This window comes from Mobula birostris, chromosome 2 (assembly GCF_030028105.1).
Source record: "Mobula birostris isolate sMobBir1 chromosome 2, sMobBir1.hap1, whole genome shotgun sequence".
Lineage (NCBI taxonomy): Eukaryota > Metazoa > Chordata > Chondrichthyes > Myliobatiformes > Myliobatidae > Mobula > Mobula birostris.
In genome coordinates this window covers 59,722,132-59,739,924 of record NC_092371.1, presented here as the reverse complement: position 1 = coordinate 59,739,924, position 17,793 = coordinate 59,722,132, and the positions used below count along the sequence as shown (strand labels likewise).

The 17,793-nt window shown below is 39.5% G+C and overlaps 1 protein-coding gene across 3 annotated transcripts in view; it reads right to left on the bottom strand.

The window, feature by feature from the left end:
• Nucleotides 1-1,551: 1,551 nt before the first annotated feature.
• The window catches only part of dnmt3bb.1 (DNA (cytosine-5-)-methyltransferase 3 beta, duplicate b.1), a 267,878-nt gene continuing 251,636 nt past the window's right edge, over nucleotides 1,552-17,793 (bottom strand). For all 3 annotated transcript variants that reach the window (XM_072241847.1, XM_072241850.1, XM_072241849.1), the window contains exons 21-22: nucleotides 8,516-8,634; nucleotides 1,552-5,958 (exon numbers count right to left, since the gene is read on the bottom strand). In XM_072241847.1, the coding sequence (XP_072097948.1) occupies nucleotides 5,817-5,958; nucleotides 8,516-8,634 (261 nt within the window). In that variant the 3' untranslated portion in view covers nucleotides 1,552-5,816. The remainder of the gene's footprint in view (nucleotides 5,959-8,515; nucleotides 8,635-17,793) is intronic.

Here is a 17,793-nt window from a genome sequence, read left to right as displayed (position 1 = left end):
TGAACGTTGAGCTCCCATCCCTGGTCACCCTGGAGCCATGTCTCTGTGATCCCAACTATATCATAATCATTAATAACAATCTGCACTTTCAATTCATCCACCTTATTACGAATGCTCCTTGCATTAACACACAAACCCTTCAGGCGCTCTTTTACAACTCTCTTAGCCCTTATACAATTATGCTGAAAAGTGGCCCTTTTTAATGCTTGCCCTGGATTTGTCGGCCTGTCACTTTTACTTTTCTCCATAGTACTTTTTGCTTCTACCCTCACTTTACACCCCTCTGTCTCTCTGCACTGGTTCCCATCCCCCTGTTGTGAACTAACCTCCTCACGCCTAGCCTCTTTAATTTGATTCCCACCCCCCAACCATTCTAGTTTAAAGTCACCTCAGTAGCCCCCGCTAATCTCCCTGCCAGGATATTGGTCCCCCTAGGATTCAAGTGCAACCCATCCTTTTTGTACAGGTCACACCTGCGGCAAAAGAGGTCCCAATGATCCAAAAACTTGAATCCCTGCCCCCTACTCCAATCCCTCAGCCACGCATTTATCCTCCACCTCATCGCATTCCTACTCTCATTGTCGCGTGGCACAGGCAGTAATCCCGAGATTACTACCTTTGCGGTCCTTTTTCTCAACTCCCTTCCTAGCTCCCTATATTCCCCTTTCAGGACCTCATCCCTTTTCCTACCTATGTCATTGGTACCTATATGTAGCACGACCTCTGGCTCCTCACCCTCCCACTTCAGGCTATCTTGGACACGATCAGAAATATCCCGGACCCTGGCACCAGGGAGGCAAACTACCATCCGGGTCTCTGGACTGCGTCCACAGAATCGCCTATCTGACCCCCTTACTATTGAGTCCCCTATCACAACTGCCCTCCTCTTCCTTGCCCTACCCTTCTGAGCTACAGGGCCAGACTCTGTGCCGGAGGCACAGCCACTGTCGCTTCCCCCGGGTAAGCTGTCTCCCCCAACAGTACTCAAACAGTACTGTTTATTATATTCAATAAAAATTACTATCTTGATAGGCTGGCTGGTGGCGCAATGGCATCAACACTGGACTCTGGAGTGAAGGCTCCCGAGTTCAAATCCAAGTCGGGCCACCCTCTGAGCATGCTTTCCATCCGTGTTGGGTTGAGCATCGAGCTAGCCCCTCAGCCTCGTTAAAAAAAAAGGGTCAAGTCAGGAACGTTCATATCGTAGCCCGGTTAATCCGAAAGGAGACCAATCCTGACACCACGCGCCAGACAAGAATGACTGACTGTCTAGTGCGACAAACAAAAAAAAACTATCTTGATTCTCCACATTCCTATGTGATATAAGTAGTCTGAAATTATATTTGTGTTCAACTTCAAGCAGTCTATCATAACCAAAGAAAATTTCTGAGGAAGCAACACCTATGAAAAAATTGTTCTCCACTGCATTTACAGTTTAAAATTTGTTGCAATGGTAATTAACTCTTGAAAAGTGTGTGATATTGAAATCTGTATGCGAGATTTTTCAATTCTCAAGTACTCAAATTAATCAACATTAAAAACAAGCATAACAACAGGGGATAATCATTTATTGTAAACAGATAAGCAGTGCTACAACTTGTACCTCTGAGCTCACGCACAAGGAATAGTTAAATTCTTTGTGCCATGTAGTAAAGTGAAAATGATGAATATTAAAACATGTTCAAACATGCATTTTCTGACAATGGAAATCGTTTATATATAAAGCAAAAACATGAGAATTTTATAAAGTAATTACAATTTTGAAGTGTTTTAATGCTAGTCATCACAACATTTTCAATAGACGGCTCACTTGAAACAAACGATGAAAGAAACATTTCCATGTACAGTAGCTGCACCCCATTATAAATGTAATATATTGTAAACAGTGTTTATTTAAATGTGCAGAGGGATAAATTCAGGTAGTTTCACTGATGTTCCTTGGATGTTACTTATGCTTTAAAATAAACATACTAATGGCACCATTTAAAGCATTTCCAAGAGAAAAAAACTGTAGACTTTCTTTTCATCAACATTTAGAAAGCTACAGTTATCTTAAAATAGTCACATAATTTCAACAAATTTTCTTGAACAAAATGCACTCTAACTTTGTATGTGTTTGTTATGGTTAGATAACAAGAATTTTAGAAATGCTATTGTTGATCACATAAAATTAGAAAAATATAAAGGAAATAAGATTCATTAGAAACAGTAGAAAAATGCAATTCAATTTTTCAAAGGGATAATTCAAGACATGTTTTAGAGTTGGAGGTGCTGAAAATTCTTCACAAGCATACACATTGTAAGATGTGTCCTGTGCAACCTACTTACAACTTAGTGACTGACTTTGTTAATTCCATAGAGGAAATTAAAGATTTGAAATTTGGTCTTCTGACAAATGATGGAATTATGAAGTTCCTACTAAATGATGTTTAATAGTAAACATTACTTGGGTTTCATAGTCTTTTAATACAGATTAACTACGTTTGTAACAGAATAATTATAAATACGTGCATTTTAGACATATTTATAAGGAATTATTTCAAGTTATAAGCACCATTAACCTGACAGAAAATATAACACATCGTCATAGAATAAACACACAAGATCAGGTGGTCATAACTTTTCTTTGGCCACGATATTAATACGCTTAAGTTCAATGGGTAAACTGCAAATCCTTACTTACAAACACTTCAATTTTTTGTGACTATTTTGAAAAATATTAAAAATAAATTATTAATTTTACATAGTGATGTTAAATGGATGCTACAGACTACTGTATATCACTATTGATTACACTCCTTAAAAGAAAGATATTCATTATATTCCAATAAGCATAAGTCTATGCATGTTTATTCCAGTGAAGTTGGGAATTGGAGTTTTAGAACTTTGTTTGAATGGGCAGGGAATATTTTCATACAGGAAATCACAGCTGAGGTGAGTCCTATCCTTACTGAATGTACAAAGACCATATATTTCATACATGAGGTGATGGAAAGCGAACAGGAACTAGAACACTATCTGATTTGTATCTCCCGCACTTATGGATCTTGTGGCTGACCATGATGCCATACAGCAATCCAAGGCAGAATAAACAAATGGATTTTGTTGTTGCCACATTCACAGCTAGCCTATGATTATGTCTGCATTCTGCTTTAGTTTGACATTTTATTGGTACCATAAATCAGCTTGTTATTGCTTTGCATTATGTTCAGTGCTGCCCTTTGATGCTATCAAAATATGCTAATAAATTTCCAATGACAGCATTCAAGGCAGTAATCCCAGTGCATAACTATTCACAATAGAAATGTAATTACTTTCCAGCAGAAATGGCTTATCAGATTGTACTTGTTTTAAAAGATACACAAAATCCAGCTTTTGAAGTATTTTAAAAAAGACAAAGCACCTGAATCAAAAGTGATTTACTTTGGGTAGTTTCTTTCCCTTGTCAGTTTTATTTTCTCTCTTACCTTTTTTAGGTATGGACCTAAGCAAGCCACTTGGGCATAGAGAGTGTTGGCCATAAATCTTAGCTTTGTCCTGTTTGCTGTTGGCTAAAATTTTCAGTAGAGGTATAAACAGGAATTATGACCAAAATCTCCATCACTTGCAGCTATGTACTGATACAATCCAATTCCATAAGCACCAAAGATTAAGCCTCAGACCTGTTTGAAGTAGATTGGTTAATTGTTACCTGGTTAGATTTCCTGAAAGTGTCAGGGAGCTGTAGAGTTCTTCCAGTATTTATGTGATTTCTGTTAATGACTAAAACATACAAAGAATATATTTTGTAAAATTCCTATTGAATTCAATTACTTTATTAACTCTAAACTAGTTCTAAATTAGAAGAGAGAATTCGCACCAAGGACTGGGTTCAGTTTCAATTCAATTTTAAAAATCTGAATTTTAATTCACCACGTTTTTGGAATTGTCAAAATGAACAGAGCAATCCAGAGCAATTAGTGGAGCTAATTACTATCTAGAATAAATTGCATTAAATTTCTGTTTTAGTTTCTTGGTTAATGCTAAATTCAGATTCAAAGATACAAGCTGAAATATCATCATTTTAAATTTACTGATATTTCTTTGTAAAGGTAGCTATTTATAATGAGCTTCGGCACTGGCATGTATTAATCTTTTAACAAAGTTTCAGATTACTGAGTGGGATGACATGTTAGGACACTTAACAGAAAACCAGCCATAGTTATGTAGAAACAGTATTAAATTTAAACCTTATGGACAGAGGTTGGGAAGTGAAAATTTTAGAAATGATGTAAGTAACGTGCCTGCAAAGTTAAAACTGAGACAAGTTGTTGAATCACAGGATAGGAATCCACTGTTTCTATCATGGTATTTGATTCCTCAATTGAAGGGTGATCCATTCCTAGGAATGGATTAACACCACAAATATATAAAAATAAGCAAAATGTTTGTATGGCAGAAAGATCCTAATACAATTATGCATAAAAATCAATATATTATTTTGCTACAAATACTCCAAATTGGCATGCCCTTGTAAGTTTTTGATATATTGGTGTGGTATATCAGAATGACAAGATGCACATTAATTCCTGTATTGCTTTATACTCTGAATTATTTATCTTGACATCCTTCCTGGTGGCTGGAGGATTTTATTAGAGGTCAAAAATTTTGCAAGTTTAAGGTGTTAAGGAAAAGCTGCAAAGTAAAATTTAAAAAAAATGCCTTTGGAGTTAGCCCTTCAGAAGCAATGCCTGAGGGTTGGGAGCAGTCCTTTAGTGAAGTCTGCACAGTAAAGCATACACTGTCAGAAGAAGGATGGAGAATTTTACAAAAAGTAGCTTAAAATATAAAATGTAACTTATACATTTTGAAAATAAAATTGTATTTGTCTTGAATTAAAAACCCTAAGCATTATCTTGACATGATGCTATTATAATTACAGTCATATATTTTAGTTGAAAACTTCAACATGGAGCAGCAACAAGAATATCACCTTACCAATAAAATTTGAGCTATTTCTTTGAGTGTAATTTTGACCATGAACATGATTGTGAGGGATGTCAACAGTACAGCTTCATTAGGTCACCCTCCTTATGCTGTTTAAAGACATTGCCTTAGTTTAAACTTAAATGATTTCCATCTTTATAATCTTTTTTTGCTCATTTACACATCTGAAACCCTTGCTAAAAATACAAAACATAAACAGATTAAACAATATATCATGATTATTCAACAACTAAACATAAAATAGGTTACAGAAAGAAAATACAGTTTGCTGAAAAGCAAGTGAAAATATATTGGAATACTGTTTAAACAGGACAACAACTTCAATGTTTTTGAATAATGATTTTGAATCTGTTATGTTTAACAGATTGAGATTTATTATCCATCTACCTAAAATCCAACTACTGATATGTGTATTATAACAATAAAAGTTTAGAAAATAAGTTGAAAATCTAAAAGAAGGACAATAGCACCATTAAAAGCCCTTAAATCCCATAAAAAGACCGGCTACAAAGTACACTAGAAAACTGTGAAGTATAATCCTCACTCTATCGTAAGAAAACTACAGCTAAAAGTAAGAATTCTGTTTTTTTTTTCCCTTATAAAAGATGAGATTAAAAAGCTAAAACAACTATAGTAGGCATGCTTGCTACCTACCCTGTCCTGAGTTGACTGTGTGTAATGGCCACAGTATCATAAATGTACAGCATGCAACCTTCACAATAATGTCAATCAAATGTGTCACAGTATACTGAAAACCAGTCTGGATTTGTTTTACTAATTAGTTTCTAATTAAGCACCTTAAGTTTCTGAAAGGCAAGTATTATACTGTATTATTCACAAGCAAAATAATCCTTCAGTGGTGCAAATAGATGGCGAATGACCGGCACGCTCCATGACCTTCCAAGAAGTTTTTGTCGGGCCCCTCTTCCCATATTTGACACATCTGTATAATGTACTGGGAAGCCAAAAATCCTGCAGGGACAGAAAAATGCACCATAACATGATTTGAAAGAAATCATAGAATTATTTCTAAAACATAAATTACCTGAAGTATGCTTTCAGGTCAGACTTTTCCTCCTCAAAAATATCATCATTATCATCAACTTAATTGATATAGTTGTTGAAGGAAGTGCAAAAATGGATTCAGACTTTGAGTTGGTTCCTTATATAGATGTGACATGATCTAAGTAATCATCATCTATTCTGCTTAATTAGTATTAATCCCTGATAATATTCTACGATAATACAGATGATAAAAAAGTATTTGATGCAGTTAGTTTTTACTTTCAATTGTAGATTTGATTCATTTGATAAATATATAAGCTAAAACTTCAACAGTAGTCAGATGGACTTGGAATGGAAGCACTTGAATTTAGGAAGAAAACAAACAGGGTTGTGTGGAAGAACATTTCAAGATGTCATTCACACTATATAACACTATTCTCTGGGTACTTCAATCTACCCATGGCTTAAGAACAAAAACGAAACCAGATGTAGAACTTTAGACCAGTTAAATTACACAGTGTAATTAAAGTAGATTTTTATTTTGCCGTAACCATTTCCTTTTTGCACTGAAATTTTAAATTTTCTGATTTCAAATTTCTAAGGCAACTCGGATATAGAGCATTTTCAGAAAGCTAATGCGATCAACAGTTCGTCATAATATTCCATTGTTATTGGCTTTCCTTTCATGTGATTTACTTTACAGTAATCCATATCTGATTTGATATACAGGTTTCCCCCACCATCCAAAGGTACAGCGTTCCTATGAAACGGTTCGTAAGCCGAAATGTCGTAAAGTGAAGAAGCAATTACCATTTATTTATATGGGAAAATTTTGTGAGCGTTCGCAGACCCAAAAATAACCTACCAAATCATGCCAAATAACACATAAAACCTAAAATAACAGTAACATATAGTAAAAGCAGGAATGATATGATAAATACACAGCCTATATAAAGCAGAAATACTTTTCTACAATCATTACTGCACTGTTCTCCGTAGCGAAAATCTCACGCAAGCGCCGTCAGCAGAAAATCTCACGCAAGCACTCTCCAATAACCTTTAAGCTATGAAGTTGCCAAATCATACCAAATAACACGTAAAAATACACAACCTATATAAAGTAGAAATAATGTATGTACAGTGTAGTATCACTTACCAGAATTGGTTCAGCGCTGAGCACACTGATGATGGCGTGTTAGACTGAATCGTCGCAGGCTGGGTGGTGCAGTGGCCCCCACCCTCCAAGCCGCCGACCGATACCGATCCGCAAAGCATGCAGGGGTCCAGCGGTAGCCGGGAGGCACACAGCACATCTTTAAGAAAAAATCAAAAATAAACATGCTAATTAACTAGGTGCCGCCCAGCACATAATTGTCGGCCCAGATCAGTGCCGATTTCCGATTGCGTCGTCTCTGAGCTGGGCCGACAGTTACGTGTCGGGCGGCACCTAATTAATTAGCATGTTTATTTCGGCTTTTTTTAAAAGATGTGCTGTGTGCCTCCCGGCTACCGCTGCATTCTCCGCGAATCGGTATCTGTCCGTGGCCTGGGTGTTGGGGTGGTGGGACATTGGGGTGTCATCTCGTCGTCTGTTTCCATTAGAGCAGGCAGCTCATCTTTTCCTACGACTGCCCGCCTCGATGTTGAAGGTCAAGGTTCGTCGTCTGCTGTGGCTGATGCAGAAGGCTTGCTCGACTGCTGAGCCTTGCGCATTTTTCTATCATACAGTTCTTTATAAGGACTCAAACAATCTTGCAAATATCCCCTTTCAAAGTTAAAGTCGTACTTTATCATTGCAGCGAAAATCTCACGCAGTTGCTTCACGTTCAGTTCGCTACTGCATTCGGTTTCGATTGTTATCCTTTCTTCTTCCAATTACATCAGCTCTTCATCTATCAGTTCTTGGTCATGGGATGCCAAAACCTCTTCAACATCATGTTCGTCAGCTTCCACAAGCCAAACTCACTTTGTCCTTACTTTGTTCACCACGATCGAAACACTTAATTATGTCTAATTTTACGCTAAGTGTAACACCTTTACGAGCTCTTTTGGGCTTTTCCAATACCTTAGAACTCATCTTGCTAACGGATGCTCACAGGCATGTGTTTAAGCAATGCCGGCGAGATTGCAGTTCCGAATCCGGGGGAGAGCGGCTGCTTGGGGTACGCGCTGCCTTTTATCGCGCGCTGATTTTTTCACACGCTGCTTTTTTTTTCTCGTAACAGTGAAAATACTTTCTGAAAGCGAAAACAGGGAACTAATGCAGGTCTTTCGTAACAGTGAGGTTTCGTAAAACGAACGTTCAAAAAGTGGGGGACACCTGTAGTGTCAAAAATATGACTATCTCAGGTTTAACTATAGCTTACCCTTGATTCAAGTTATGTGGTCAGATATTGAGTGGAGGCTGATGTTTGAATGAAAGTAGTAACTGAAATTAGATTCAAAGAGTTTGAAATAAGAAGAAAAAAAATCATTTAAAATCTGAGTGATATAGGCATTTAAAAGGAATGTTAGCAAAGCTCACCTTTCCAGTTCTGTGCACCACAGAATGTCCTCCTTCCCATTCATGATAACAGGGAAGTGCTGATCCTTGCCCTGCTTGATGGAGTTCGACCTTGTTGTTATGGTCCTAACTTTGCTAAACTGTGAAACATTGTGATAAAATCATCAAGGCCCACTTCATGAGATATCCAACCAAAATCTGTTTCAACACAGTACAAATAAATGACAACCTCCATTTCACAACAGAATACACTTCCTATGTATATTCATAATTCTCATGACTTTCAATGGACTAGATAGAACATGCATTTATGACCGTACTAACATAGTAGTCAATTCTCTGACTGCTGCTCTCTGTAAGATTATATTCTAGAAAGGTATGATGAAAGGGAGTTTCTGGAATAGTTGCACTGCAGTTGTTATGTAAACTTTGAGGTAAAGCCATTGCACAGAAGCTCAACTTCCCTTTACTACTTCATCCTGCTAAAAATGAAAATTCTCAACACAAAGTTCCTTGGCATTCAAAAAGTAAACTTTCAAATGCATTTGAGAAATCATGGAATATGAAAAGCAATTGGCTAATATTATTCCCATATTACTCACATGAATTGTAAATAATTGAAGCTGCATAGTTACAAATTTTCCCACAGCTTCAATCCTGGCAATTAAACTGAGATGATGCTTCTGGAACTCATTGGATCAGAGGAGAGCACTTCTTTTACATTCTGGTCTCAGGCTGCACAAGCATTACTTCAGTTGTGCCTCTCCTGGTGTTCTCAAAACAGGAGTTTCAATACCACAGCTTGCAAATGTATGGTTGCAACTCCAGTGCGTGCCTCGTAGAAGGCCAGAATTTCACTGATCTTCCCTCTCAATTTCAGCCAATGTCCTATTGGTTCCCTGAGTCCAGAGGCTGTTCAGGAAATGTAAGATACTGATCTTTTGTGGTTCATGCCACTTATGCACTAGTTTTTTTACTGATGGCACAACCCCTATGATTTATCAGTAGCCCAGTGTCTTGGCCTAAAGAACTGCAAGGCCATGTAAATCAAAATTTCAAAACAGACACCAACAGATTTTTTTTATTACTAAAGAATATTAAAGGATAGAAAATCAAGGCAAGTAGGCCAATTTTAAATGTAGATAAACTAATTTTTTACTAGTAAGGTAGAACCGACCCGAGTAGCCTCCTCCTCTATGTCCACATTATCAATATCCTATTGGGAAGACATTAGGAAAAGTGAAGAACAGATCATTAGTAATCTGTACCTGTGGTCTAGATACTGGGAGATGCAGCTCATATTCTCAGTAAAAGGCTGAAACAAACTAGTTATAGTGTGGAGCTTTTAGCATCCCACATCATACAGCAGGCAGCTGGATGAAGTGTGATGGCCTGGAGGAGGTGGGATGACATGACAGTATTTTCTGTAATCTTATTCTATCCATTTTACCAGCTCCACAATATTTTTCTACAGCTGAAGACTATCCTCTTCACTATCTGCAACACCAGCCATATCTGTGTTATCTGTGAAATTACTAATCCTATATCTTCCAGATGGTTAATGCATATAACAAACAGCAAGGGCCCCAATCTTCCATCTTCACCCTCTGCTTCCTATTCGATTAGCCAAATTGTCCTGGATCCTATGGAATCTTCTACAGTCCATATGCATGACTTCATCAAAGACCTTGCTTAAATCCATGAAGGCTACATCAACCACACTGCTCTCATCAAAACACTATGTCTTTCGGTACTTACAAATTAGAGATTTTCTGCGATCTCAATTATACACATTTCCTAATAGTCCTGATAAGAACGTATTAGATGAAATTCTTAATATGAATTCATTCTATAATGGTTCAATATCCAATATTTATGATATATTGTTGGGAATGAGAAATGATTCTTTAGACAAAATTAAAAATCTTTGGGAATAAGATTTACAGACCTCAATTTCTGAAGAAACTTGGAATGAGATTTTTAAATTGGTTAATACTTCATCGTTATGTGCTCGTCATTCCCTCCTACAATTTAAAGTGGTTCATAGGGCTTATATGACCAAGGATAAGTTATCTTGTTTTTATATGGATATATCTCCCTACTGTGATAGGTGTAACAATGGAGAAGCTTCATTTATTCATATGTTTTGGACATGCCCAAGTCTTGGAAAATATTAGAAGGAAGTATTCCAAACTTCTTCTGTACTCTTTAAAGTAAATTTTAAGCCTAATCCTTTGACTGCCCTATTTGATACTGTTGGAAGGAAAGATATCATTTTGAAGACATCTGATCTGCACATTCTGGCTTTTCTCTCTCTTATGGCTAGGAGGATGCTTTTGTTTAAATGGAAGGATGCTGTTCTGCCTAATCATGCTCAGTGGTTATGAGATGTTATGGCATGCCTAAATTTAGAAAAGATTTGTTGTTCAATTTCTGAATCTAACCAAGATTTTCAAAATTTGTGGTGGCCATTTTTTAATTATTTTCATAATCTTTGACTTCTTGTTAAAGAACAGAAGTTGGTTAATAGTATATTTTATTATCTGATAAGTTTTTTTCCCCCCTCTTATTTTTCCCCCAAACAGTTTTGACTTTGGTAGTGGGTATAATTTTTTTTTAATAAAATTGTTTATATTCTAATACACAAATTAATCTGTATGAATATACAGTAAGGAGTTCATTAATGATTCAATATACTGTATCTGGTATTATATTTTTTCTTTTGTTTTATGATATGTATTCTCTTGGACTCTATTCTATATAGAAATCAATAAAAATATTGGAAAAAGATACACTATGCCCTTATAAAATGTATTCAAATTAGTCAGACAAAATCTCCTCTTAACAAACCACACCATCTATCCCTGATCAAATGCTGTTTTTTTGAAGTGCAGATTGATTTTTCAGATGATTTTTTTTTTTCCTAAGGACGTTAGACTCACTACTCTATGAGTACCTGGTTTATTCCTATTCATTTCCTGAATAAGGGTACAAAATTCATTGTTCTCCAATTATGTGATATCTCTTCTGTGGCTAAAAAGTTTTTAATATCGTTGCACTGGAACACAGCAATCTTCTCCCTTGCTGGCCATACCACCCTAGGAGACATCTCTTCTAGCCCTGAGAATTTAATCATTTTTAAAGGCCACTAATATAACTAATACCTCCTCCTTTACAATCTCCTATTGATTATGTGATAGGCTCTGTTGATTAGTTTCTCTCTTTCAGGAAGCTTGTTGTACCTGAATGGTTGAGAAAGACTGTAGGAAACAGCATCAATACACTACACATGGCCCTTTTGGAACTTACAAAAGCCTTTGTCCTTAATCACTGAAATTCTTCTCCACTTTATGCCTGCTATGTAAGTGTATGTAATCTGCAGACTTAGTGGTACCACAACAACCCCAGTTTCAAAGCAAAAACAAAGGCTGAGAGGATGCAGTGAGTCAAACAGTAACTGTGGAGGCAAAAGATGCAAGTTGATATTTCAGGTCAAGACACTGCAACTGAAAGGGAACAGGATTGTTGATATGTAACAGTACATGGGTGGTTGCAGTGGAGGTGGAGGGAGGGTATGTGATCAAGGCTGGTGGGCAATAAGTGGAAGCAGATGAGGAAGTGATGACTGGTAGATGGAACCAGATGGTGGTAGGGGTTGAGGACAAAGGATGGTAGGTGATAGTGGAACCAGATGAGAGGAAATAATGGACACGTGGAAGCATATGGGAAAAGGGGATAAGAGCTATGAACAAAGGGAATGGATAAGTTAAAATGACTTAAAACTGGAAGCTCCAACACCAACCTGACTGTCCAGTGAATATCCCACTGACAGCATAATCAATATTTACATTAAAGTGACTGACTCCCAGTGTTTTGGAGTACTGAATTTGATAAGCAGTGAACAGTGCTCCTCAAAGAGGAAGGGGAATAATGGGGAAAGTCTGCAGACCAGCACCAACTGGCTTCAGTAGAAATCTGCAAATGTCACGGCAAAATTTAAATATTTGTCTATACCAAAGTTTAATGCAACAAGTAGAGAATACAGTTCAGTATCATGGAGTTGGATTTTACAAACATCCGTTTGTCAATTTTGTCCATGTGGAAAAGTACACAAACATCACTCAATACTATTACCATTCCTCCAGATTATTTGTAATGAACCTCATTTAAAAAAATGAATGGCAATATATGACTGAAAAGAGAGAATAATTACTAAAAATTGAGAAGAGAGGCAACAAGTTCTGTAGGACAAACATATGTACGTATGTCAGAGTTTTGAACATACAAGCACAGTATAGTCCTTTCGGTCCATAATGTTGTACTGACATTTTAAACCTATTCCAAGACCAACCTAACCTTTCCTCTCACATAGTCCTCCATTTTTCTTCATCTTCAATGTCCTTCATCTTCCTCTACCACTACCTCAGAAAGTGTATTCCATGTGAATTTTGTGTAAAAATCTAGCTCTGACATTACCCACTATACTTTCCTCTAATCACCTTAAATTTATATCCTCGTGTATTAGTCATTGCCACCCTGAGAAAAAGGCATGGCTGTCCATTCTGTCTCTATCTCATGTCATCTTATATACCTCGATCAAGTTCTATCTTATTCTTGGCTCTAAAGGCAAAAACACTAGCTTTTCCTCAGAAGACATTCTTTAATCTAAGCAGGATGCTGGTAAATCTCCTCTGCACTATATTTAAGGCTTCCACACTCTTCCTGCAATGCAGTGACCAGAACTCCAAGTGTGGTCTAACCAGAGCTTTATAGAGTTATATTGACTAACAAAGACCAACACACCATATCAACCTGTGCAGGATCTATGGACTTGGACCCCAAGATCCCCTGTCCCTCCACACTGCTCAGAATCTTGCTGTTAACTTTGTATTCTGCCTTCAAGTTCGACCTTCCAGAGTGTATAACTTAACTGGTCGTTGGATCGAACTCAGTCTGCCACTTCTCAGCCCAGCTCTGCATCCTGTCAGTGTTCCATTGTAACTTACAACAACCTTCTATCCATACTACCACCAACCTTCATGTCATCTGCAAAATTACTAACCCACTCTTTCTCTTCCTCAGCCAAGTCATTTTTTTTTATATATTAATTAAAAAAAAAAATCACAAAGAGTAGGGGGTTCCAGAACAGACCCTTGTGGGGACCACTAGTCATGGACCTCCAGGCAGAATAAGTTTCACCTACTACAATCCTCTGCCTTTTGCGGGTGAGCCAGTTCCAAAGCCAGCCAGCCGAGTTTCGCTGGATTAGTTTGAACTTAATAATATTATAGAAACTCATATGTACAAGTTCCCATAATATATGGTTGTCTGTAAGTTAGGGTTCTTAAATCGGGGATGACAGTGATCCAAACTGAGAATTGTATTTACAAGCATTATCAGGGGAAAGGGCTAACTACTGTTCCCAGGGCTCAGATTACATTAATTTAGATTGGTTCTGCCCATTCACGGATTCTTTGGAATTTTATATCTCTTTACTGAAATTGCTAAGTTTGACCAAGGTGAATTATCCTGGGACTTAAGCAGCAGAAAGAAAAAAAAGTCAAAGCTATGAATATGTGTGGACTGCTACATGTGGATCATTCAGCTCTCTTCAAGGGAAGTTAGGACCTGTACAGAATAGGCAAGTTTGCACCTGAACTGGACGGAGACTAATAACCTGGTGGGAAGGTTTGCTTGTGCTGCATGGTGGGGGTTTAAACTAGAGTTGCAGGGGGATGGGAATCAGCGTGCCAGAACAGTTTGTAGACAGGTTGTGGAGACAGATGTTAAAAGAATCGCGGCATTATATGTATGTATGTACTCTGATAATAAATTTCACTTTGAACTACTTTGAATTTTGGTAAGACTTCAGACGAAGTCAGGAATCAAAAGATTGAGCATGGTGTGACTGAGGTCCTGAGCTGTGTATATTTCAATGCAAGTATCATAGGAAAGGAGGATGAGTTCAGAGCATTGATCAATACATGGAATTATGGTATTGTAGCCATTAGTGAGACTTGGTTGCAGGAGGGGGCAGGACCTTCAGCTCAATATTCCAGGGTTCTGTTCTTTCACACCCAACAGAACAGGTGGGATTAGAGGAGGAAGAATTACTACTACTCACAGAAAATGTCACAGCAATGCTCCATCAAGACAGACCAGAGAACTCATCTGGTGAGGCATTATGGGTGGAATGGGAAATAAGATGGATATGACCACATGAATAGGGCTATATTGCAGACCACCCAACAGTCTGAGAGACTTAGAGGGACAAGCTTGTCAAGAGATCACCAACTGTTGCAAGAAACAGTTTTCCACATATTGACTAGAAACCCTATAGTGTAAAAGGACTAGATGGGATAGCATTTATCAGATGTGTTCATAAAATTTCCTTTATCAGTACAGAGAAGTCCCCGCGTGAGAGTGCGCAATACTTGACCTGCTATTAGAGAATGAGACTGTCACAATAGGGTGCTGGAAACAGACAAATGCAAGACACAGACACTGAAGTACAAGGAACAGGACTAGAGTAGGGATATGACAGGATTCAGGCAAGGAGCAGGGACAAGAACGCAGAGTTGGGCTAGGGAAAGCGGGACCAGGACTAGGAACCATGGACTAGGGGACAAGGCTTCAACTCCGAGTCTGGACAAGGACCCAGAACCTGGGTCTTGCCTTGGGCTCGGACCCCAGAACCAGGCAAGGACTTGACATGGCTTCAGGACAGGACGTGGCTGGGGTCTAGAGGCCTGAGCTTGGAGACAGGCTGCGGGATCGTCGAGCCTAGGGTTCCCGGAGCTTGGCTGCGGGATCGTCGAGCCTAGGGTTCCCGGAGCTTGGCTGCGGGATCGTCGAGCCTAGGGTTCCCGGAGCTTGAGCTTGGCTTGGGGTCTTCATCTTGAAATGCAGAGGCTGATAACTCAGAGACTGGATTTGAGACACAGACTGGGAACTGAACATCAACATAGAGCCAGGACTTATCCTTCGACAAGCCAGGACTCATCTTTAACACAACACAAACATGAGACAGGACAGAACATAGACATAGAGCCAGGACTCATCCTACGAGAAGCCGGGACACAACTTCATCTCCCCACCAAGGTGGGACAGGTTTCTCCATCAGGTAATGGCAGAACAGCCAGACTTACCCAACAGAGGCAAGGACAAGACAAGACAGATCCCTCTGCAGGGCAACAGCAAAACAGCCTGACTTATCCCACAGACGAGAGGACAGGACAGGACAGGACCCCCCCCGCAACAGGGCAATGGCAAAACAGCCTGGCTTACCCCACAGAGGCAAGGACAAGAAGAGACTAACACCAAAGAACAACAGACAGTTCCATCGCTGCTCTGGGGTAGCTCCAAGTCTCAGTTCAGCCAGCAACCTCAGCTGGCTACAGAAACAGCCAGATCCCTACCTAGCTCAAAGTGGCTGTCAGCCATTCAGTTGGTCCAGGAAACAGCCAAATCCATACCACAAAGACTACTCCAACAAGTGGTAACAAGGCTCCATGAAGCAGTGGTCCTCCAACCAGGCCTAGAGATCACAAATGGTTTCACTGGCCTTCCATCAGCAAGTTGCTCCGAGGGGGACTGACAAGACAAACCAGCAGCCCATACTCAATCCCAAGGCTACTTATATTGCAAGCCCAAAGATGGGAATCAGGTGCCTATGATTAATTCAAACAAGGGACGGCTGGAAGACCCGGAGTCCTGAGTCCACGGACCGGACCGTGAACCGGAATGTGGACTTCACGGACTGAACCATGACAGAGACAGGGCAAGTGACAGGCATTTGTACAGGGAAAAACTTTGCATCCAGTGACCAAAATGGCATTAGTTTCAAAGTAAATATATAAAGAGATAGGCCTGGTCCGCATGTTGAAATTCTAATTTGGAGAAAAGCCAATTTTGATGGTATCAGAAAGGATCTGGCAAGTGTGGATTGGGACAGGCTATTTTCTTGCAAAGGTGTACTTGGTAAGTGGTGGCCTTCAAAAGTGAAATTTTAAGAGTATTAAGCTTGTATATGCCTATCAGAATAAAAGGTAAAGATAACAAGTGTAGGGAACCTTGGAATCCAAGAGATATTGAGGCCTTGGTTAAAAGGATGTGCATAGCAGCTATAGGCAGGTAGGAACAAATGAGATGCTTATGGAGTATCAGAAATGAAAGAGAACACTGGAAGAAATGAGGAAGGATAAAGGAAGGTACGAGCTTTCCCTTGCAGATAAGGTGAAGGAGAATCCCAAGGGATTATGCAGATATACTGAGAACAAAAGGATTGCAGGGGACAAAATTGGTCCTCTGGAAGATCAGAATGGTAATCCATGTGGGGAGCCAAAAGAGATCTTTAATAAAAGCAACACACATCAAAGTTGCTGGTGAACGCAGCAGGCCAGGCAGCATCTGTAGGAAGAGGTGCAGTCGACGTTTCAGGCTGAGACCCTTCGTCAGGACTAACTGAACGAAGAGTGAGTAAGGGATTTGAAAGTTGGAGGGGGAGGGGGAGATCCAAAATGATAGGAGAAGACAGGAGGGGGAGGGATGGAGCCAAGAGCTGGACAGGTGATTGGCAAAAGGGGATACGAGAGGATCATGGGACAGGAGGTCCGGGAAGAAAGACAAGGGGGGGGGGACCCAGAAGATGAGCAAGAGGTATATTCAGAGGGACAGAGGGAGAAAAAGGAGAGTGAGAGAAAGAATGTGTGCATAAAAATAAGTAACAGATGGGGTACGAGGGGGAGGTGGGGCCTAGCGGGAGTTAGAGAAGTCGATGTTCATGCCATCAGGTTGGAGGCTACCCAGACGGAATATAAGGTGTTGTTCCTCCAACCTGAGTGTGGCTTCATCTTTACAGTAGAGGAGGCTGTGGATAGACATGTCAGAATGGGAATGGGATGTGGAATTAAAATGTGTGGCCACTGGGAGATCCTGCTTTCTCTGGCGGACAGAGCGTAGATGTTCAGCAAAGCGGTCTCCCAGTCTGCGTCGGGTCTCGCCAATATATAAAAGGCCACATTGGGAGCACTGGACGCAGTATATCACCCCAGTCGACTCACAGGTGAAGTGTTGCCTCACCTGGAAGGACTGTTTGGGGCCCTGAATGGTGGTAAGGGAGGAAGTGTAAGGGCATGTGTAGCACTTGTTCCGCTTACACGGATAAGTGCCAGGAGGGAGATCAGTGGGGAGGGATGGGGGGGACAAATGGACAAGGGAGTTGTGTAGGGAGCGATCCCTGCGGAATGCAGAGAGAGGGGGGGAGGGAAAGATGTGCTTAGTGGTGGGATCCCGTTGGA